This window comes from Toxoplasma gondii, chromosome VIII (assembly GCF_000006565.2).
Source record: "Toxoplasma gondii ME49 chromosome VIII, whole genome shotgun sequence".
NCBI classification, from domain to species: domain Eukaryota; phylum Apicomplexa; class Conoidasida; order Eucoccidiorida; family Sarcocystidae; genus Toxoplasma; species Toxoplasma gondii.
This window is the reverse complement of record NC_031476.1, coordinates 2170275-2193498: the sequence shown is the minus strand read 5'-3', so window position 1 is coordinate 2193498 and position 23224 is coordinate 2170275. Positions and strand designations below refer to the sequence as shown.

Below are 23224 nucleotides of genomic sequence, written 5' to 3'. Positions count from 1 at the left end.
ATGGAGGCGAATGACAGGGGGCTGCCTGCCGCCGAAGGAGGGCAGAGGCGTTTCGGTCCGTCCATTCCTCTTTCGGGGCCTTCCAGCTCGGGCTTCCACCGCATATATGTACGTGTATAGCCTTTGCAGCACGTAATATTTCAAGTTGCGTTCTTCTGGATATCCCTGTTTGTCCACATCATATCATATACTTCATCCTTACACGCGTATATTTGTAAGCATGGTCATGCATGTGTATCACAGAAAGTGTGAGGAGAGGAGGTGCAGAGGTGTTCTTGGCTATCATGTCGCGCTGGAATGCGTGTCTAGATCATATGCCGTAATTCGTGCCAGAACGTGATCTTCGTCTCACTAACTCACAATCTGTTTTTCTCATCGATTCCGCAGAAACCTGAAACCCTCTGGAGGTTGTATGCTTGGACTGCGGGGTCTGTTCTTGTTGATCATCCGTGTCTCACCCAAACCCAGAGAGACTCTTTTTCTCGACATCGGAAAAGACCCGCGACCAGCCCTTCAGAAGACCACCATTTCGGTGGGTCATCCCTTCAGTTTCGGAACAAGAAGTTGAACCGCTCTCGGTTCGCTACTTACCAAAATGCCTGCCTTCGAGGCAACCCGTGGACCGTCTGCAGGCGGGGCGGAGCGGGATAGAGGATCCGGGAGGAAGGCTGGCCACTCTTCGCGGGAGAAGGCACTCAAGAGCCAGTTTCAGCACAGAATGCCCGTTTTAAATGAGATGATTTCTCTCCAGGAGAAACTGGAAAGCGACATTCAACACATCGAAGCCAAAATCTACGAAATGGAGGGCGACTACCTCGCAGCCACCGCGGACGTCGGGAACATGATCAAAGGCTGGGAAGGCTACATTTGTAAGTGGGCAAAGAAACGTTGGTCCGAGAACCTCAAAATCTGTGGAGTTCTGCGTAGATGTTCTTGCACTTCCTCTGGTTGATCATCGTGCAAGCGGATATGTCCTCTTTTTTGGACTTGTACCAATCCTTTCGCTTGTCTTTGTCAGCGAAATCGTCGGTGATGGAATCGAGGATGCGCGGGTGTTTCTGCTTCCTGTTAAAATATGTGCGTGCGACGGCGACATGGCGTCTGCAAAGCCTTTCCCTCAGTGGCTTTCCCCGGTTGAGATGTCTTCTGTTCCTTCTAATACGACAACTCTCTGGACTGAGTCTCCGATTGTCCCTGACCCTGCAGTACCACTGGGACGCGTGCTGCGACTGTCTCGCCTAGGGTGTAACTGCCACAGATACAGATTTCTGAGGATTTCTACACTCGTTTCACATGGAACCACAGGCATTTGTAGCGAAATCTTGAGGTTTTTTATTGGATACCTACCCACGTCAGGAGAGGCTATTCCCGGGGGCGTTCCATGGGTACATGACGGTTGCCATGTGCCACGTGTTGCCTTTGAATCTGCTAGAACACACGTTGCTGTCACGCAGATGACGGAAGCCTGTCCCGGTTTCCTCAGCACCGTTTTCTGAAACGATGTGCTTCTTCGTGCTTCAGCTTCCAGTGCCAAAGCTCGGCGACCTCCCGGCAAACTGTCCACCCCCTCAGGAGCGCAGGACCGCCTCTTTTCTCTGACAAGTTGCACCAGCCGCGTTTGGCGAGAGTTCGGGCCGTGGAGTAAGTCTGGCATGCTTTTGGGTCTGAGAGACTCTCCGGGGGACCATGATTGTTTTCTCGTTTGCATGTCGGCTAGCCAGCTGCCGCCTCAACGGCTGCGTGTGGAAGAGGCTCAGAGGCGTTGATTGTGTCTGCGCTTGCGCGGTTTGTTAGGGGGAGCCTGCGTCGAAGCGACATCCGCGTTTTCCGTCGAGTGGGAAATGCATTCGGAACGCTCACAGTGGCATCTCTTTTTCGATATGTATGTTCATTTTGGATGTTTGTTTCCCTGTTGAACTGGCGACTGTCGCAATCAAAACAAACGGAATGTTGAGCAGCTGCTCAATGCGACACCTATTTGAACAACGTCACAACACAGACGATTAAGCTGCATCTCGTTTACAAATCCATCCAGGCTAGTTGACTCTCAAACGGGTCGTCGTGGGCCTGCTTCTTGTTGCTGCGGATCCTGTATCTCCTTGAATGCTTCGACCTACCAAGTGCTGCGAGTTCCAATCCTGGACTTCCTGGACACCTCACCGTACGTCGGCCGCCTGTTCTGAGGTTCAGAGGAGCGGCGTGGCAATAGGTCCGTGTCTCGACTCTGCTTTCTTCAGTTTGCTCTCTCTGGCTTTTGTCTCCCCCTTTTCTGTAGCGGACGAAGACCCGTCGGCAGCGGCGCCGGCCACAGGCAATGGGAAATCCTCGTGGCAGGCGTCGAGCGCGCCTTCCCAAAACAGTGGAGTATCTGGACGGCACTCGAGTTGTACATCTTCTTCAGCTCGCTCGGCAAAGCGCAGCCAGAACAAACATTCCTGCATCGTCAAGTCCGGGGACAGAGGAAGCAAATCGAGTTCCGGACCAGAGCTGCACGGAAAGGCCTTCTCTGGAGGTGGAAGCAGAGACGACTTGGAAGGAAATCAAGGGACGGGGGGGAGTGGTTCTTTCGACGAGCCTCAAGGTCGAGGTGGAGGCGCAGTTGTCTAGACAGATGCCTTGCATGCGTTTCCTTTTCTCTCAGTCACGCTAACAATCCCTTCCGTCTTCAACTTCTCACCTCTTACGCTTCTAGTTTGCTAAAGTCGAAAAGGGTATCAAGGACGAAAGACAAGACTCCACGAGTTCGTGGATTCTATGACGGAGACCGAGGTGAAGTGCGGTCTCTGTCAACCAGAGAAGATGCTAGGATAAAACGGGTTTCCCGTTCTTATATTTATTACAATCGTTCTGCTGCTGTATGCCGTGTCCGTTTTTTTCGCTGGGGACTGCGAATCTGCGTCCCAACTTGGCTTTGACTTCGTGTATTCGCGGCTCTCTTCCTTTTTTTCCGTGGGGGCAAATGCTTATCTCTCGCGTTCCCGGACGAGCGTCCTTGCTCGAGGTTCGTTACGTGATCCCCTGGTTTGTTGAGACATCCTCCCTGCAGTCCCTCTGTCACCTGCTCTCCTGAAACTCTTCTCCAGCTCTTAGTTATGGTTGAAAAACTAGTGAGCGTTCCAATTTTCATCCTTTCCAGAATCTCCACTCGGAGCTTTGAGTTCGTTGTTGTATTTATACGAGAACCTCCACATATCTTTCTAGGTCAGTCTATATACTTGCCCATTTTACGTCTTTCGCTACAGTTTGTCGACGCACGAGTATGTTTCGAACACGTCGCCCCAGTCTGAAGCGAGACCCTGCACCAGGAAACGCTACTGAAAATCTTGTGTATCGCTCGAACATGGCGATTTGAGGTCCACAGCGCTACATCCCCGACTCAGATTCATGTCTACATGAGTAAATCCACTTCTGAATGTGTACATATCTATATTACTTCCATAGTGGGGAAGGGCCTTTCGTCAGATAGTCGAGGAAAGCGCGGCGAATGTGGAGAGAGATCAGTGACAAATACAGCACTTGAGCGAAAGAATCGGTCCCATGGTTTGCTTCGCTTTGGACAGAAGTCACTGGAGAAAACTCTCGATTGAACCGCTGACAGCGTACAGGAGAAAAAACTCGTGCATGGAACCTCAAAACTCCGCAGTCGGATCTTCCGCAATTGCAGAGGTTTCGTTCGTTCGCAAACAGACCCCCATTTCGTATTCATACTTTCCACTAAATTACAGATAAAGATAGCCAAAGATACACATCGATACGCAAATATATAGACTGATGCGAATATATATTTGGTATCGTTCATACGTCCCTCGAATGGTACGTGAATGCATATGCGAAGAATTTACCAGCACATACCCATGCGTGTGCACAAATGCCGTCGGCTGTATACACGCATATATATATATATATATATATATATATATATATATATATATATATATATATATATACGTCGAGGTTCGGGACGGCAAGATTTCTCGAGATCAGTTTTTTATAAGGAAACAACAAAAGGGTCCGCAGAGAGCGGCTCGCAGCGACCACAATACAAATCGGGACAACGAAGAACAGACAGGAACGAGGGAAGTGAGGTGTATCGTGTAGCTCCGCCTCTCTTGGAGTGGCGACTGCTTAGGCCAAAGTCTCAAGACTCTTCAGACTTTGCCTCTTCGTCCATAGGCGCATACACCTGAGCGCCCCAGCCAGCGATCCGCCCGAGTTCGAGGAGCGCCTGAGTGCTGCGAAGGTCCATGAGATCGTGGGCAAGCTCGTATGTATCGTCGGGAGCGATGACATGGCGAATTGTGAGGGCAGGGAATTTCTCCTTGAGCAGAGCCAGGTTCTCGAGGGGGACGCCAGTGTTGTCGAACAAGTCATTGTCCTCTTCTTCTTCTTCGTCGGCCATGGTCCCTTCCGTGTTGGGTTTGTCGGCTTCAACGGACAGAACAAAGTCGAGGACGATGCCTTTGCCTTGCGCAACCTCTTCGTCGGAGAAGGGATTCTTTTTGCTGCGTTTCACGCGCTCCTGACACGCACTCACTCCCGGCAGGACGTTCAGAAAGGAGTTCACCGCGCCGTCAATCATGCCTTCGAGCTTTCCCTTGGCATTCGGGAGCGCGACCGGCGGAAAAGTGCCTGGGATCGCGGCCGTGGCTGCCATGGCGACCAAGACCGGGGCGCGTGTATCGACATCCGCGGCGCTCTGAGATGGCGAGCCCTCCGAACACGGCGACCCGTCTTCGCTCTTGCACTGCTTTGTTTCCAGCTGCGACGGAAGCAACGTCCACGTGTGACGGCCCCCTCCGAGCTTTGCTGCAGTCAAGACCGCCACTCGGGGCTCCCTGTCGTCGGGTGCAGGTTCGCTTTTCTCCGCCAACTTGGAAAGGTAATTCTTCAGTGTGGCCGCCAACGGCGCAGTGTCGCAGGGATGCGGCAGGGGAACCTTCAGCAACTTCGCCACATTCGACGCGTACTTTTGGGACTTCTGGATCCACTGCATCGTTGCGCGAATGTCCATCAAATCTTTCATTCCGTTCTCACACTTCAAAATGTCCTCCTTCTTCAAACCCTGCCAAAACCTCCACAGGCTCTCGCCGTAGTCTAGCTCGCCGTTGTGCCCTGAAAAACGAAGTTACCAGGCAGCCGCTCTTCTCTCACCACGCGCTCGCAAGACGCAGAAATGTTGCACTTGACCGCATGTTGAAGAATACATTGTGGGTCTATAGGATACGTTTTACATATGCACGCATGGTGATGCATACAATGCGATGCTATAGAATGGACAATATTACGCACGGACAGTTTTGGGGACACCAACACTCTTCCTCCCTGCCCTCACATATGCTCACAACCTATGTATTTGTACATATACATACATGTATAATATATATATATATATAGAGAGAGAGAGAGATAATAGGTGAGCGCGCATGCGAATGCATGTAGGACAAAAGCTTCTCAGGTAGGATTTACACACGCCTCGTTGTCGACTGGGGCGGCTCCTCAGTGCTCTGCAGTCTTTGCCAAGATTGCTGCCTGTTCTCCCGCAGGAAAGGTGTGGTGCCACCTCTATTTTATGAATAACTGCATGCGAGTACGCCCGTGACCCTTGCGTTGCCTGTAGAGACGCACCACCTTGAGGGCTGCACGTAGAGGCACGACCGTGAGATAACCACGCGAACTTCCACATCTTAAAAAAAGCCACTTTCTGGTAAGAGCCACAGTCCACATCGCTGTTTGGTTCACAAAATCCCCTCTTCCTCTTCATTGTCTCTCTCACCTGGTTTGAAGGGAAGGCCGAAAGCTGCCTGTACACCGCCGAAGCCAACGCCAGTAACAACGTCCCACTTCAGTTCACGGCCTTGCGCCTTGTATTGCTCGGCAAGTCCGACAATCCCTCCCGCCTGAAATGCGGATCGTGCACCTCCTCCAGAGAGAACGAGAATGTGGCAGACGCCAGCGTCATTTGTTTCGGCGAACGGGTCGGCAGCAGCGTTGTCAGCGTCGCGGTCTCCGGGTTTCTTGACGAATTTTTTGATTTTCGACAGAATGATCTCTTCAGGGCCATCTGCTGTCGCCGCGTCAGATGCGTAAGCCTCTGCAGGGGAACTCTCAGGTGTCTCACCGTCTTTGGCGTTGCCAGCTGCGTTGTCTGTTTGTGCTGGAGGGTTCGCGAAAACCTCTGGATCAATTTTCGGCCGCTCGGTCTCTTTGATGTCCATGTACGGATCCTGCATGAACTCGCTCATGATGTCGTTGAGAGCGGTGTTGTTTTTCGAAAGCATCGAGAAGATCTGGTTCACGAAGTCGGGAGACACCTGGTTGGTTCCTGAGTTCTGTTGCGCGCTGGCCTTGCTCAGGAGCTCTGCGAGTTCCTCTTTGCCGTCGCCGCCCCCCTTGCCGATCATCCCGAGGTTCGGAAGTAAACTGGCTAGGTTTCCAAGTTTGTGCTCTCCATCGGAGTCAGTTCCCAAATTGTCGAACAGCCCCGACATCCCCTGCAAGTTGTCCAGACCCCTGCCAAAACCGCCACCGCCGAGGGACCCAAAAAGGGAAGAAAAGTCCTCGTCCTCATTCTCATCCTCCTCTTCGCTGTCTTCCTCGTCCTCCCCCAAGCTCGACTCGCTGGCGTCCTCTCCACTCGGTTCTTCCGCGCTTTCTGGAGCAGCCGAGACAGCAGACTCCGCTTTGTCTGCCCCGTCGGTTGCACTGGAGCGTGTGTCCATACAGAAGGAGAACAGCAACAGGGAAAAGAGAAGACAGAGAGATAAAGATCGCAATGACACGCTGTTACCCTTCATCATGTCCGTTTTTAAGGGAGACGCTTAGAGACAGTAACGGACAGAGGCCTGACTCGGCACGAAAAAAACACCTGAGCGTCTGTTGCCGCGGGTAGGCAGACCCTACCGATAGTTCTCCGCGTAAGACAGCTCGCACGATACGGTGTCTCTTTGCGGAAACACGACAGATCGGTTCGTAAGACAGACAAAGAAAACAGAAACACGGAAACCTGTAGAACGGCTTGGACGGAAAAAAGGACAAGCGTCTTGCGCAGGGACGCAAGTGACACGGGGAAGCACTCCTAATCAGAAAAGGTGACAAAATAAGTAGATATGCAGTGCTTCGAGGAAAATGAATGCAAGATGCTTTGAGTTATACACAGGAAAAGGCGATGGCCCTGGAAGGTTTCATGTCTTGCGCACTACAAACCCCGCAAACTGTCCCTCGGAAGCCTGGCAAACAAACCACTTCCCCGCTGCCAGTAACACCGACGCATTGAACAACCTGTTCATGCATTAAAAATGATTTCCTCAGAGGTAGAACAATTTATTTTATGCAAGGGGGGTCGGTCAAGAAGTTACGAATGGGTCTACCGGCGTGCACGTCACAGTTTGAAAAACTGTAGAGACCATGTCTTTAAAGAGTTTCCAGCACACATAGTGGAAAAAGGCTAGGTTCCATCAGAATACAACGGGAAAGAACTCTTGAACTTGTCTTTTTCTAGAGGTAATCGTATTATCCTTGGCCGGCGGGTGACTTCCTCGCCTTCTCAACCTTGGATGGCGGTTTCCTCGCCTTCCTGCTTTCGGTCTTCCTCAACCCTCCAGTTCCACTTCCCCATCCCCGAACGGTGGCTCGCAGAGCGGCCGCTGACCTTGAGACCTTCCAACAGTGGCGGACTTCCCTGCATGTGTCGATGGTTCTCTCAAACGTGAAGTCCGTGGGAAAAGAAGCGAAGTGCCACGGTCTCGCCTGTTAGATGGACTATAAGATAATTGCGCTGTGTTTTCAACCAAAAACAGGAGCAGAGACTCCCGGGAAGACGGCCTTGAAAAACCGTGCGAAATGACTCGAGTGAGTTTCCGCCAAACGCAGCGCGTGTGCCAGGCGGTCGCTCGAACGTCACTTTTCACCGGTTTCGAGACAAATGATCGCGAGCCAGAACTCGATCTTTCCCACCAGAACAAGTAGCAAAGCATGTTTTTCCACTGAGGGGAAAATGCCGTCTGTTAGGGTCTCATTTAAGGTGAATTTCGCCGCCGAAAGTTGCGTGAAGTGTCTAGGGTTGCGGGTTAAGACAACGAACTTTGGCAAGCGTGTATACTGGCGCGGGCTCCTTTCCCCGAAGCCTTCCCCGCCAAAAGTCCAACTGAGAAAGACAAGTGAAGTTGGGGGTTCTCTCCTGCCACGGGTTTCATAAACCAAGTAGCTGGTGCGCGCACGGGTGTGCGCGTGTTTGTTTATTTTAGCGTCTTGCAAATGAAGCGTATCTTCCACGCAGTTCTTGCCGCGTTTTTGACGTTGTTGCTATTCGTCGTTCTGTCGTTCTGCTCTGCGAAAGCAGCAGGAAACCACAGGAGGTCTCGGGACTCCACAGACGTTTCCGGTTTGACTCCAGGCCCTACTTTTGACCGTCTTCTGAACAAGCGATGACCGTTTAGGAACCACCGGAGCACTAGGGTGTGTCAATTCTCTGGCGTGTTTGTTTTGACTTGCTCTTGGGTAATGAGTGAGAAAAGTAAATGAATTGGTCTATCGCGCGAGAGCGCCTTTGTCTTTCTTTAAGGGTCTGGCCTTTCCAGGAAGGACAAGAAAGTGTCGCGACTCTTGTTTCTCGGATGGTATTTTTGTCTGTTCTTTATGGCTGTTCAGCTATCAGCGGACACCGCAGGAGCCCAAGGCAGACGGGTTCGGATTTGAAGAAAACGTTCCCTCTTTTCGTTCTTGTCTTTCTGCTTCTTTTGGGCACTATTTCTGCCATTCTGCCCGTCTGAAATCCGTATGAGTGCCACCGTAGTTCAGCAACAGTTTCGTTCTGGTGTCGTAGCAGACTATTTTGTCTGTCGTATACTCAGGAGACAGCGTTCGTGGCGTCAGCGCACCTCTTTCTTCGCCACGAGGACTTGGTTTGCCAAAGTTCCTTTTCTCGTGTCTCGCTTTCTCTCTAACAGTATCTCAGCTGTGCGCAGGCGCAGACATATTTATTTCTGTACAGGCGTCCTCGCAGACAATAAGATTTTCAGTATCAGGCCACCCGTGTGAGTAAAAACATCGCCGCATTTCGAGTGCAACTGCCCGCGTGTGTAGTGCAGGGCCCGGCAGGCAGGTACTGGCATGGAAATCGGGTTCTCTTTGTGGAGTGTTGGCTGACACCTTGGGTACTGGCTCATCTCTCCTTGGCACGCTTTTTTGTCATTAAAGAAAGAGGCAACAGACGAAGTTTGGCAGATCTGTCTTTGTCACCGCATCGGCATATACAGGAATCCTGCGTGGGCTCAGGGTTTCCCATCGAGGAACGTCACGTACGGCTTCCCTCCCAACTACTTGAGATACCCGAAAGGTGTCGCTTTCAGTATTTTGCCGCTTTCCGTGTTTTCATGGAATCTGGGCTACTGAGTGTTTAAGTCGAGGACTTGCCAGACAGGAGAGATCTGGATACTTGCAACCGTTTCTGTCTACGCGTGGTCTGTGGTCCTCGTCTCGCCGCCCCTTCTTCCCTCGTTTTCCGTACTTTTCCGTCTCGCGCAGGTTCTCCTCTCATCCGTCTGTCGCGGTGGTTAGTCCTCGTGCTGCAGCACGACATTTGCCTCGCCTTTTGAGTCGTCCCTTGCGTGTGGCGACAATGGGGTTCCTGGAGGAAGGCGCGCCACTAGCATGGAGAGACTCGGACAGATACAGAGCCACAGTGAAACGGCGCGGTGTCCGTGAATTCGTAAAACTCTTTCGGCACTTCAAGGACAGCCACTGTGATCGGTCCAGTCTCTCGTGGGGCGACGAACTAGGTAAGGATCTGGCCTCTGCTCGAAAGCTGGTCGCTTTCCCGGCAGCACAACGTTCCGGCATAATCTGCGTTTCTGCTGCGAACCAGTTAGCATCTTTTCCAGATGCATGTGGCAGGCCGGACGCCTTCGTATAACGACTCTCGCTCTTTAGCGACCACTCACTTTCGATCTGCTTTGTAGCCTTTTAAAGACTTCATTTGGCTTCCCTGCATGCGGCAGCGGTGCCGATGGCATGGACCTTGAAACGAGTTGGCGGCGCCTTGACAGACGAGAACTTTTCGAGGGCGACGGGGTCTAAGCAGTCGAACTTCCCCGGATAGGCCAAGAACGTTCGTCGCTGTCTTCCGTCTGTGGCTCTTGTTCACAGAGTTCTGCCTCGTCAAGCTGGACTACGGCTCTCAAATTCCTCGGATTTTCTTGGCCGCCGAATGTGCGTTTCGCTTCAGGCTTTTTCTAGTTGAAACCCCCCATGTTTCGGTGCCTGTGGGCCTCTGCACATCAGGCATCAACGCGATCTGCAGGAGTCAATGGATAACGTTGCGTTATAGAAGCCAAGATTTGGAGCGATGGGTCACCTCAAGGCTCAGTTCGTTTCTTCGGTCTCTTCAAAGTATATGAGTTTATATCTAGTGTTTATCTGTAGTCATTCTTCTGTTGTAAACCTTTATATAGGTATGTGTATCTCCGTCTGTTACGTGTGTATGTATTCGTATATATATATATATATATATATGCAGGTATGTAACTAAGAATGTTTGGCTGCTCCGTTTTCCTCTGGTTCTTTTCGGTAGGCGCGTTACACGAACTACGGTCAAGAGAAGCTTTGCTGTCTAAGGCTCTCACGTGGAAACCGTCGCCGACGTGGCGTTGCGTGTTGAATTCGCTGACTCAACCGATTTCCCACAGGTTGGGTTCGGCGGAAAGCGGAGGTCCCAGCACTTCCTTCTCCCCATTGGACGCAGTCCTTGCATTTTCTGCGTTATCCAACCAGAGCGGCGACACGACGTGCAGCATCTCCGCTAACGCTCCCGTGTGGCAGCTCAGTGGATGGCACCCTGAATATGGGCGGCACATGGTCGAGGCCATCCCAGAAAAACCTTTTCCTCTGGACTTAGAGTCGCTCATCTACCTCCTTCCCTCCATGCAGATACGACGCAAAAAGATCCAGGTACGCTCCAAAGGTACGCAGGCGCGTGCCTCTTCTTACACATAGATTTCCTGGGGAACCTCATGGCGGCGAGGTGCGGCAAAACCGCCGATGCAAGCCATCTGTTACACCGCATCCGGCTGAACGTGGTGGATGAGGACAGCCAAATCGATCTAGACGTGTGCTACTGCGTCTGCTTTGATACGGACCTCACACGCGTCTCCTGCCGCAGGGCACTCAGGCGTTGTTCATGAGAAACATTCCTGGATGATTCACCTGAAGTCGGGCTTTGCTGTATCTGGCTGATGGTATCTCCGTGGATCCTGAGCTTGGCCGTACTGTTCAGCTACGCCATCCGTGGACGCACGTGGCTCGTTACTCTTTACAGATAGACTCCGTTTTTGCTTTTGAGACAAAGTCCCGCTTCTCGCAGCCTCCCTAATTACTCGCGCAGCTAGCAACCCCGTATGTTGGGAAAGGTGGCCACGCGTGGCGGACAAACTGGCATTTTGCGATCATGAAGTTTCGTTTCTCCCGTGCGGTCCGGCGGTGTTTTGTTGCGTCACAGGCTGTCCTTCCCGCAGACTGCTACGTAGTCTCGCTGACGAACTTTCCCACTCTAGGTGCACTTGTCTCGGACCTTGACGCCAGCACTGACTCTGAGAAGAATCAGAACGGAGGCTCCCGCGGCGATACGAACGAAACTGGAGGTGGTACTCATGAGGGTCAACGCGCCACGAACTCCGGTATATTGAAGCCTGGAGATTTTGCGTTTCCCGCCGCCGTGCCTGATCCGTTTCGCGGCTGCAGCAGGAGCATTTTTGTCGGCGACGAGGTCATCCAAAAGCACCCGCGGTTCCGCACTCTTACCGCGAACATCCGAGAGTGCGTTTTGAAGTCACAGCCAGATATTTCACACTGCCTTGGTGCGAATGCCGAAACGCATATAAGACCACTTTGTCTCATATCCATTTGCACAACGTAACTTCGTGCACATGTGCAAGTACCAGTACACTTGTGTACAAAAGAATTGAGACACAGATATTTGATTGTTAATAGTGTTTTACTTATCGCTGTTTGCAGTGAACCTTCGTCTTCAGTGAAGAACACCGTCTGTTCTATTTGCTGCCGAGAACTCTTACCACTGTGTGAAGGTGTGTTTTTGTGGAGATTCTGGTAGCATGCGTTAGGCAGCGGGTTTTGTTTCTTCTGTGGCAGTTCGCCTCGAGGCAATAGAAAAAACCTCCTGCTTCGGATTTTTCTGCTTCGTCTTTGCTTAGGCGGCGAGGCAAAAAAGTCGACATCACCGTTCCGCTGTTTCAGGATGTCTGCACGTTTCCCCGTGCTGATCGGATAGACGGAAGCCGCACGCCTGCCGGCGATTCAGCGAAGGCGAAAACGCTGCACGGTAGAGCTGCTTGCTGAGCTCCTCCCATGTGAATCTAAATAATGGGCTTGTGAATCAATGCATGCATTAGAAATACACTTCCGGTATTCCTACACACATATCTATGCATGAAGGTATATACATATGTGAATTGGTATGCAGTGCTTGTAAAGTTGTGTATTTTCACTTCACTGTGTATGAATATGTGATGCGCAAGCTCGCCACGCCAGTACCCATGCCTCTGTGGGTACTTACCCGATTCAGTTCATTCAGATCGATCCGGCGTATCTGATTTGATTCGTTCTGAATATACATGTGACAGTAAATGTACGTCTAGGATTTCGAGGGCTCGTGTTCCTATGAGAATGGGTTTTTCTTTGTGGGCTAGTGTCCTTGTTTGGAGATGTCTTCGCCTCCTGCGCTGCCACTTCCCCCATTGCTTGCAGAGCAGGAGTATCGGCGGCAACTCATGATGGAGGGAAAGACTCTGCATGATGGGCGGTCGATTTACATGGACCACATGGTCTTCGGCATGGGCATGCATTGCGCACAAGCTACTTTTGGCTGCCCGTCGCTTTCCGATGCACGGTATCTCTACGATCAGTTGGGTGTCCTTGCTCCTTTGTGGCTTTCGGTAAGCCTCGCGAGTGTCGGTTGCCTCAGGATGCCTATCGCTTCAAGATGAGGCCGTTTTGCTCTTTCTAAAGGTGCACTAGAGCGTTGGGGTTCGGGGTCGCTGCAGGGCACAGAATGCAGTAGTCAGAGGGAAAGGGATGCTCGTTTGTAAGCACACCCGAATCAAGGAGGTGACTTTGCAGAAAACCCCCGGCTGCCCGCGTGTGGTGGATAAACAGGCGCAGTATGTGCCCTCCTTGCTTGAAAACCTGCGGCAGCACCACCATCGCCTGTATTTTTGTATGCCGAAAACTTCCAAAAACTTTACTTCACTGTAGATTCCGGATTCACTCAGTTCGGGGAAATCAGTAGATCTGTCTCTCCAAGCAGTTGCACAAGCACTTTGTCCGTGTCTCGTGCCTTGCGGTCCGAGGGGAGTTCTTGTGGCTCTCGAAGTTCTGTGATAAATGCTATGAACGTCCCATGCTCGTTTTTGACTCTGAACATCGTCTCTCGTGCTCTGGCTATGTGTACGGCCTTCTTGAAGTTATATGCTTTATGTGGAGCTGTTTTTCTGTGGTCGAGCAGCTGACAGCGGCGACTCCATTTCTTCGAGGGCTCGTCGCGGCGACGGACACACGCTGGGCGACAATTGCCGGCGCGGTGGATTGTCGCACTTCGAAGGAGTCCAGGGCTCTGCCAAAGTCTCGTTACGGAGCATTTTCGCTGTACATCGGCGACCACGGTTCTTTACATGATGTAAGTGTCGCTTCGTCAGAGTGGCATACGTAGTGAACGGCATACCTAGTGAACTGTTTGAGTTTTTGAACGACGGGAAGTGGATCTGGCATACGTCAGTGGCCAAACTCCCGATCGAAGTGGTGGCTCCTTGGCTGTGCAGAGAAATGAATGACGTGGTGCGCTGCGGACTATACCGTTCAGAGTCTACGATGCTTTAAAGTCGTTCGCATGACAGTCTCGCGTGCCTTTGGGGGGGTGATGGCCTTATTTACGAACTGCACTCCCTCATAGCAAGCCGTAGATACGAGTAGAGGAGTCTGCGTGGAAATTTTCCTTTTGAGAGAATCAACTTCGTCGCAGCGGACAGGCAACCGCGGAACTGGCTCTTCCGAAGGGCGCTGCTGATTTTTCGCGTGGTCCTACTACCTGCATTTTTGCTTCGCCTGTTTCAACAGCATATCGACTTCTACAACGACATTCCTGCCCCCGTGAACCGACGGGCGTATGCGGCTTTAGTCGCTAGTGGAGTGGATCCTGTTCTCGCTCGCCATGTCGCGTTTTTGTTTGTGCGGGACCCCATGGTAATCTTTCGAGACAAGCTTGTCGACTGCCAGGGCGAAGAAGAGGAAGAAGCAATTCGGCGCCTGGAGGCAGAAGCACGGGTTGACTGGGCGGTGGACGTGTATGACGGAAAGTACCAGACTACCGCAGACTTCGAGAACCTTCAGTCGACAAACTGGAATTCTGTGCGTTTCAAACCTCCACCGTCGTTCAACCAATTCGTCGGACAAGCTGTGGGACAGACATCAAAACCCCTGACAGCACACGAAGGTGGAACGCAGAATGAGTTCACAGAGACGAACGAAAGGCGGCAACTGAGGAATGAGGACAAAGAAAGTCCTGGCGCAACTGCACAGAGACTTTGCAGAAGCGGCACAACTGGACCCACCGTTGAGTGTTGGAGGGTCGAGTTCCGAACACCCGAGATCCAGCTATCGGACTTTGAAAATGCTGCATGCATTGCGCTCATTACAGTCTTTGTGCAGGTACCCAGTTTCCGAGATTAGGACTGATATTCTCGTGTGTATGTGCTGCGGGAGTGCCAGAGTGACTGCGTGCGTGCATACGTCTGTTTGCGCCACGATATCAGTGTGGACATGCATGTAGGAATACACGTTCCAACATATAAAAGTGTATATATTTATGAAGTGATATGACTAGATGTATGTATAATATGTGCAGAGTAGTGTATTATTATTGGTGAGATTCAGCGGGAAGCAGGTTGTGACGTCTCAGTTTGGGTCTGCAGCATCGAAACGTTTCGAAACCCCTAGACGCATGGTGGACGGAACCGTTCTCAGAAGAAGTGCCGTCGTAGCCATCGTGTCTGAAAGGAATCTACTTGTGTGTGTAATATCCAACTCCAGGATAGAAATGGTCTGTGTGCGTTCGGTCTAAACCCCGGAGCGTCTGTGCATGTACAGAACCGTGTGCGCGTGAGTGTTCATCTGGTTACTTGCGGTGCTCTGGAACACGCCTTGGTGTAGGCTGCTCGTGCATGCTTTTCTGTTTCGCCTCAGGTTCTTTTGGAGGAACGTTTCGACTTGTATATTCCAATGTCCTTGAACGACGAGAACATGCGGCGTTCAAGTCAGCTGAACTCGATCCTGACACAGAAGTTTTGGTTCCGTAAAGACATCCGATCGAGTTCGTCCGATCGCTCTTTTGAAGAGTTCTACCTTCATGAAATTCTTTTTGGCGTTCCCGTGGTGCCCGGACGCCAAACGCCTGCCGTTGCTCTTGTTCCGGCATGTTTGGCCTACATGGAGCGAAGGCTGCCTAGCGGCTCGCCCTACGCTGCTGCACAGCTTTTGGAATTCTTCGATTTTCTTCGTCATCGAACGCAAGGCATTGTTCCGACAAACGCGACCTTCTTGCGAGCCTACCTAGCTGCTCACCCCGACTACAAGCATGACTCTGTGGTATCCCGAACGATAAGCTTTGGCGTATGCGATTTAGCTGCGAAAATAGGGCACGGGACTGTTCGCATTCCTGAGCTCTTTGGGCCGTTTGCACATCGCGTAGGAATGCGGATTTCAGATGACGAAAGCATCCAGGCGTACGGAGACTTTTCGAAGCCCCTGGTGACAGCTGATTTCCCCTGTCCACTCGGTGGCTTTCTCGCGTCTGTGCGTGAACAGCATTGTGAGAAGGGTCCTGCTGAGGCAGAACCTCACTCGTCCGTGAGTGGGATGAATCAGAAAACACCAGAGAACCTCTTGTGCAACCACAGTGCGGGTGCGTCCTTCTCACCGGAAAAATACGGTCTGTGCCTTTCTAGGCGAACCAAAATGGATCCTCCCCAATCCGACCCTGGACTGAGTTTTTACCTTGGAGGCCGTGTGCCACTTACATTACAGAAGGCGTGGAAAAGCCAACAGATTCAGAGGTTTTTTGACTTTAGAAACGAGAACAGCATCAGTAAAATGGAGATGAGAGAGTTCAGGATCCATAAAGACGTCTGGAATCCAGTCCAGCGCGAATTCCGTGGCTCGTCTCATCGCCCTATCACGACCAATAAGGCGGAGTCGACATGGGCATGGATGCTTTCCACTGCAGTAGGAGGGCCGGACACGGACACTGGCGCTTCCGATGAGAATGGGTCCACTTCCTGTCCGAGTTTGGGCGAGATCGGGGATATTTCTGACGAAGCACAGGCAGAGAAACGATATAATGGAGCGAGAGAACAGGAAGGGGCCTGCTCTCAGGGATAAACTGCGGCTGTAACGGTGCGGAAATGTGCACCTCCGTAAGCACCGTGTTATGTTGTCCTCTTGGCTGAGTTCGTTCAACGCCGCATGACAGCTGAGAGTACGGCAGACAAGAGGTGTGCATACATGCGCAGTGTACTAAAGGGTCTCCACGTGGATGTGGGATGTAGAGTTTCTCAGTTAAATGCATGCCACAAGGCGAGCAAAGAGTTTATGCCATCGATGGTAGCCTGGCGACTCACATATGGTCTGAACGTCTTTCATTTACCCGGCTTCTGGTTAATTTGCGATAGGCGTTACCAGAGACGTAGGTGCGCCTCACCTATTTTCCCATCACCTCTTGCAGCTCAGTACCTCTGTGATTTCTCTTTCCTTTCGAGGACCTGTTGTCTTGCTCTACAGACGTCTGTGGCGCAAAGGGTAAACGCCGTTTCCCTTTGCAGTCTTCAAGCGACTGGAAAAAGCACATTTTGTGCGTGGGCTGCATAGGCGTAGTGTTTACCTACGAATATATGCATGTACAAGTATGTATATGTATATATATATATATATATATATATCGTGTAGGACGAGTCAAAGAAATGCTAGGTGTTTTGTTTCCAGCACTCTCAACACACACAATAAGAATTCATGTGGGGATTATAAATGATGGCACGTGATTTTGACGCTTTCATTTCCGACTTACTGATGCTGTGGTCCGACGCAGTGAACATGGTTTAAGATGGAGACAGGGGAACCAAAGAAATGCTGGGGTGTCCAAAAACACATATACATATAAAATGCATCATGTGTTCACTTGTGCGTCCAAATATGGTACACAAAACATATCCCCAAATGTGCCTGTACACGTTCTTAGCTTAGACACCGTGTGTGGGGACTACTCGTTATTGTAAATTCCTGATTTCGAAGTTCAACTCGTCAACAAGGGACAAAACGATAGGCATAAGGTTCTGTCGCTTAATGCGTCATTCGTAATTTTTACTCCAATCTTGGAAAAATCGTGACTGGTTAAATCAGCTGGGGTCTCGCTGTTGCACGACTGCACCACAAAACGAACACCCTTGAGCTTCCTCAGTGACAGTGCGAGGAACTAGAAAGGCAACAGGGAGGATGCTTTTCGCAGGCGACTTTGGGCTGTAGGTAAACACGATACATACGATCGTGGGTACGTGGAGACACGAAGACGATTCATAACTGACTGGTTCGGTAAACTGTCTTGTAACGAACTGGACGAGAAGCCGAAATTAAAGGTTTCATCAGTTGTGCCTATGTTTGGGCAGGAGCCGTCGGCTCTGCTCCGTCACACAGTCACAGGCACTCACGGATTTATGGATCTGTCTGTGCAATGCTGGGGGGCGGACGCGAGACGTATAAGCTATGTTGTTTGATTCTTTGCGTTACCTGCGTGCCAACGGGGTTTTATAGTGTGATCCAAAAAGGGTACTGTATCCGTAGGAGGATTTATCCACTGTGGAAAAGAGCGATATCCTGATCGAGAAAGAATCGGGAAACTGAAACGACCTGATAGCCACATTTGCCCCACTGAGCACCCAACTGAGATTAAACAGCTTGATCAAGCCGCCTATACGAGTAACATGAAATGAGATGCACCCAAAATGGTCGCTAGCGCTGGACGTTTCCGTGGTAAGTATACTAAAATGCTGGTGTCAACACATGTGTAAGTAAATAGCTCCGTAGATAGAGATTTGAAGATACGTGAAGATAATCCGGGTCAAGGGATTCTCTTAAGAGAATATTTATAACGAGAAAACTTTTCTTTGATAACCGCTTCCTTAGTCACTCCGTCGGTGGGAATGCTTTAGACGTAGTATATGCCGGATACTGTCGCTGGCGGTATAGCTCGCACATTTGAGAGACAGTATCTCAAAACGCGTTTGTTAAGTCTGCAGCATGGGAGTGCTCTGCTAATAAAGGTATTCCCAGGCATTGCGTGACCACATCTGCAAACTCCGATTGACAGTAGTGGTATCCAGGCGTTCTAGCAAGTGAGAACAGTGCCCGACGAACTCCACTGAAACCGTTTTACGTTAATTACAAGCTGCGTGCCTGAGCATCTGTTGAGTTGAAGACCTTCTCTGGAAATCGAGACACAACTGTAGTACCGATGCTGCCAGGGAGAGATGCTACATCACGCTCTTGCAACAGGGTAACATAGTCAGCACGCGAACAAGGTTCATGCGATTCAGGTGCAGTCGTGTCAGTTCCGAGAGTCAACTTGAATTTTTCGCTTTTGTTGTTCTCCCGTTTGGCATTTCTTTGCTAGTATCCTTCTGTTTTCGCCAGTTGGTATTCTATGTTTACGTCCGATGCTTCACATCGGTGTTTATTACGAGCGGCAATAAACATCAACGGCATTCTGTCATACGTGTGCAGGGCATTGTGTTTGCATGCAAGAAAAACCCTAACAGGAGAAAATAGACGTAACAGGCAATATTTCATGTTTTCAGTGCTACAAATTACCTGTCGACACTACGCTTGTTTCGGTGGGACAGCCATGTGTAAAAGGGAGATTCTTCGAGATACTCTACGAAGAGTTTATACCGCGAGCTCGGCAGAGCAGCAGGGTTTTTCCTGGAAACCAAAGTTAGATTGCCGATCTGGAATAAGTGGAAAACGACTGGTACCGCCCCCGTTCAGAAGTGGGACTTTTAGGACCATAATTTCATCAAAGGGAACGTACCCATGTTTCTCTCGGACTTGCCTTTTTCGGTCTTTTTCATCTTACATCTCCTCAGCTGCGTGTCCAAGCGATTTCAAGGAAAGAAAGAACGCGTCGCTTTCTCAATGGAACATTAAGACTCCTAGCGACCCCGGATGGTTGTTTAGGCTTCCTGACCAACAGCTCTCTGCGCCCTGTGGGGCAACTTCTTCATTCCGGTATTTTGTTTCCAAAGCTCACGGTTCGTTCTAACGAAAACAGTTTGCAATTGCTGATGTTCTGCACCCGTTATTTGAAACCACGCATACGGTTTTTATTATGAAGTTGATTGCTTACTGAAGCTTGACACGAAGAACTTATGACTTTCTTCGTTGTCAAGTGAAATACTTTGTATGTGGTCTTTGTTTGGTGCCTGCCAAGGATGCGTTGCCTCCTCGATGCTTCACGTAGTTTCTCCACGCTTTTCCGGCCCTCTTCTTCAGATGATATTGGAAGAGAAAAAATATCTGCAATACAGGGTGACTGGGGGTGACTTACAAAGAAGATTTCAGACAGGCCTCATTCTTCCTGTTTACCAGGTTTGTGAGCTTGTCGGCTCCCGTTTTTCTGCAGAGAACTACCCTCCGTCGGAATGTCTCCAGGATCAACTGCACAGGGAATCTCTGGAAGACCCGATAGGTTTTTGGAGGCAGCAGGCTGCAAGTGTTCGCTGGTTCAAGCCATTCTCGGCAGTTCTCGATTCATCTGATGCTCCGATCTACCGGTGGTTTCCAGGAGGTCACGTCAACGCCTGCTACGAAGCTGTCGATTCGCATGTCCACAATGGACGAGCTGGTGCCTATGCGATTATCTATGACTCCCCCTCTACGGGATCAAAGGAGAAAATCACGTATGGAGAACTCCTGGAGAGGGTCAGCGCCCTTGCTGACGCCCTGCGAAAGGCAGGAGTTCATGAAGGTGATCGGGTTCTGATCTATATGCCAGTGGTACCGGAAGCAGCTATTTCCATGCTTGCCTGCGCACGCATCGGCGCCGTGCATGCCGTTACTTTCGGAGGATTTGGAACCCAGGAGCTCTCTACCCGCATTGATCATGCAAAACCGAAAGCGATAATAGCGGCTTCATGTGGCATTGAACCCCGGCGGATCGTACCTTACAAGGAGGGTCTTGAACATGCCTTGCAGCTGTCATCTCACAAACCAGAGTTCAAGGTTATTCTCCAGAGATCTCAGCATGAATGTACATTGGAGAGCAGTGATATTGACTGGGACTGTTTCATCAAAAGCGGGTCTGGCCAGTGTGATATCCTTCCAGTTGATTCTAATCATCCTCTATATCTTCTATACACATCCGGTACCACTGGGGACCCAAAAGGTATTGTCCGCGATCACGCTGGCCAGTGTGTTTCAAGTCACTATACTGCCTCAGCAATTTATGGAATCAGACCCGGGAATACCGTTTTCTGTGCGTCGGACCTTGGCTGGGTTCTTGGTCACTCCATAATGGTTTATGGAACATTGATTGGCGGTGGAACATCTGTCATGTACGAAGGAAAACCGGTCATGGCAAAGGATGCGGGTAAGCCAGTAGCAAGTATATGGTTCTGAGCTACTTCTGTAAGACAGCACCGTCGTCTCTCGTCAAGCATTACCATGCCTAGCTTTGGTGGTGAAGCCGATATTCAGTCAGATTAGTTTGAAGATCAACGCGACCCACCTGAAGCAACGGGAATGTTTTTCGATGCATGGTAACTTATTGCTGCTACTGCTAAAATTGCCCGTGTCCTCAGTAGTAGCTGTTTCGCTTGATGATTATAGTTGACACTCAAATGCAGGTGTGCTTTGTCGCCGCAAATACGTATTTGTACGAGCCAACAGCCACTCTGATTTCTCTCTGTAGGAAGACGCTCAGCTCTTGCCCGGTCACCCAATCTAGTGACTTTTTCTCTCGACACAACGCAGGTGCCTTTTGGAGAATATCGAGCGAGTACGGCGTTTCAAAAATCTTTACCGCACCGTCTGCACTCCGAAATATAAGGGTTGCAGATCCACACGGGGAGAGATTGAGAGCCTACGATCTGTCGCGGCTGCGGACTGTTTACCTGGTCGGCGAGCGAACAGACCACGCCACGTTTCGCTGGTTTACAAACGCCCTTGAAGACACATTTGCCACGGCATATCCTAGCCGTACTCCACCTCTTGTAATTGACCACTGGTGGCAGTCTGAAACTGGTTGGCCAATGACCTGCCTTATGGCTGGCCAGCCGTTCAGCGAAGATGACTACACTCCCCTCAGGTAACAAAACTCGTTCAGTACCAACGTAATCTGACTGTTCATCACCATCTCTGTGACATCAGTTTGAACCTTGTCACTATTAAAGGGTTGTGGCAGCGTTGAGATAGAGGGATATAGCGAGGAGGGTGAAAGCGGAACAAATAGTGAGGGAGAAAAAGATAGGCACAAATATAGACTACGAAAGGGAGCGAACATGAGAGAGGCTGAGAGACGGAGACCTCGTCCGGCATGTCGGCAGTAACTTGCCCAAAAAATTGTTTTTCCTTGTTAGTAGCAGTCGCTTTATCTTATCTATTCAAGCTTTTCCCCCAGGGAAGGCTCCTGCGGAAAACCTTGCCCCGGTTGGGATCTCCGAATCCTGGACAACGACGGCGAAGAAGTGGAAGATGAGATGACCGGGCATATCGCTGTGAAGTTGCCAATGCCTCCCGGATCACTCAAGAGTCTTTATCAGAACGACAACAGGTAAAATATCCAATTCCCTTTTCGAAGGGAAAACCGTGACCCGGGAGTAAGACGTGAAGTCCTCTCAAAATAGCCCGGGCACCATAGAACTAGAAAAACAACTGCAGCAGACCCCCCGTGAACCCCAGTCTCGTACTGGGGTTTGCTCCTCAGCCACTGACCCACGGGACTCGACTTAAACGTACCCACCTACACATGCGCTCTATGTGTATGCCTGCAGGACTATATGTCGATGTGTAAGCGCGCAACCATGTGCATATTCTGGTCAAGTGTGTTTGACTCTATTTGCGTTCGTCCAGGTATATCAGCACATATCTGTCGCGTTTTCCAGGATATTACGATACAGGAGACAGTGGACATTTTGATGATGACGGGTACCTGCATATCGAAGGCAGAACTGATGATGTCATCAACGTATCCGCCCATCGTATTTCCGGTTTGTCAATCGAGGAGGTCCTCACCAAACATCCAGAAGTTGCCAGTGCTGCAGTTGTTGGCGTCACCGACGCCATGAAAGGTCATGTTCCTGTTGCTGTGGTTATTCTCCGTCCACAATCGCCTCGTCAAAGTAAGGATGAACAGCAACAAAGAAGGAACAAAGTCATCGAAGAGTTAGTTCACAATGTCCGCCAGCGTATTGGCCCGTTTGCATGCTTCAGAACATGTGTCATAGTAGAGAAGCTACCACACACCAGGTCAGGAAAGACACTACGAAAAACCATAACACTAATTCTCGAAGGGCATCGGTACTCTGTACCCCCTACGATCGACGATCCATCTGCTCTCTCAGAGCTCAAGCAAGCTGTGAAGGAACAACTAGGTGTTGAAGAGAGGTCAGTTGGACAGAATCACTGCATGTGGAGGAATGGATATCCTGTAACTGTAAAGGACGTCGAAGATAAGTAAAAACCACAATCGAACTCACTTGTGCACGGCACAGTCTGAACGAAAAGAAGTGGAGACCGGCACAGGTAACATGTCACACGAACCCACAGGTATCCGCGCTGTTCAACGATGTTTTCCAAGGTCGTTTTTGCAAGCCTCAGTGGAGGCAAAATGAACGAAACATGTTTCGGTATCTGCGCTGATTCCTTTGATTGGCCCGGTTTGCTTCAGCTGTATCAAAAAGGAAACCAGTGAAATATTTCCTTCTCTCATCAATAATCTTTTGAAGACTCCTGGCGTCGTCATTGTATCGGAAGAACCGTCCCTCTCCGTTATACTCATTTTTTGTCCTGCACACACCCTCCCGTCGGCAACGACCCTTTGTTATCCTGTCCCTCAACCTCCCTTGACGTTCTTGTGCCTTCTTTTTACATGCGAAGTTCAAGTTCGAAAGTGCGTGAG

General features: G+C 50.5%; 4 protein-coding genes across 4 annotated transcripts; 3 read left to right on the top strand and 1 right to left on the bottom strand.

Annotated features, from left to right (window-relative positions):
• Positions 1 to 595: 595 nt before the first annotated feature.
• Positions 596 to 3134, top strand: TGME49_232610 (histone acetyltransferase subunit nua4 protein; the record flags this gene model as incomplete). The annotated part of the gene is made up of 3 exons (XM_002368089.1): positions 596 to 869; positions 1522 to 1641; positions 2276 to 3134. 3 exons carry the CDS (start codon positions 596 to 598, stop codon positions 2605 to 2607), a joined length of 726 nt encoding a protein of 241 aa, XP_002368130.1. The 3' UTR covers positions 2608 to 3134.
• An 817-nt stretch (positions 3135 to 3951) lies between these two features.
• On the bottom strand, positions 3952 to 6797 carry TGME49_232600 (phospholipase, patatin family protein; the record flags this gene model as incomplete). Its single annotated transcript, XM_002368088.2, has 2 exons — positions 3952 to 5112; positions 5774 to 6797. 2 exons carry the CDS (start codon positions 6795 to 6797, stop codon positions 4139 to 4141), a joined length of 1998 nt encoding a protein of 665 aa, XP_002368129.2. The 3' UTR covers positions 3952 to 4138.
• Positions 6798 to 9616: 2819 nt separating this feature from the next.
• Positions 9617 to 17398, top strand: TGME49_232590 (glutamate-cysteine ligase, catalytic subunit domain-containing protein; the record flags this gene model as incomplete). The annotated part of the gene is made up of 9 exons (XM_002368087.2): positions 9617 to 9776; positions 10144 to 10206; positions 10568 to 10944; positions 11492 to 11808; positions 12204 to 12331; positions 12757 to 12944; positions 13514 to 13684; positions 14122 to 14712; positions 15247 to 17398. 9 exons carry the CDS (start codon positions 9617 to 9619, stop codon positions 16438 to 16440), a joined length of 3189 nt encoding a protein of 1062 aa, XP_002368128.1. The 3' UTR covers positions 16441 to 17398.
• A 1554-nt stretch (positions 17399 to 18952) lies between these two features.
• Positions 18953 to 22783, top strand: TGME49_232580 (propionate-CoA ligase; the record flags this gene model as incomplete). The annotated part of the gene is made up of 5 exons (XM_002368086.1): positions 18953 to 19358; positions 19730 to 20695; positions 21079 to 21412; positions 21725 to 21877; positions 22177 to 22783. 5 exons carry the CDS (start codon positions 18953 to 18955, stop codon positions 22781 to 22783), a joined length of 2466 nt encoding a protein of 821 aa, XP_002368127.1.
• Positions 22784 to 23224: the final 441 nt, after the last annotated feature.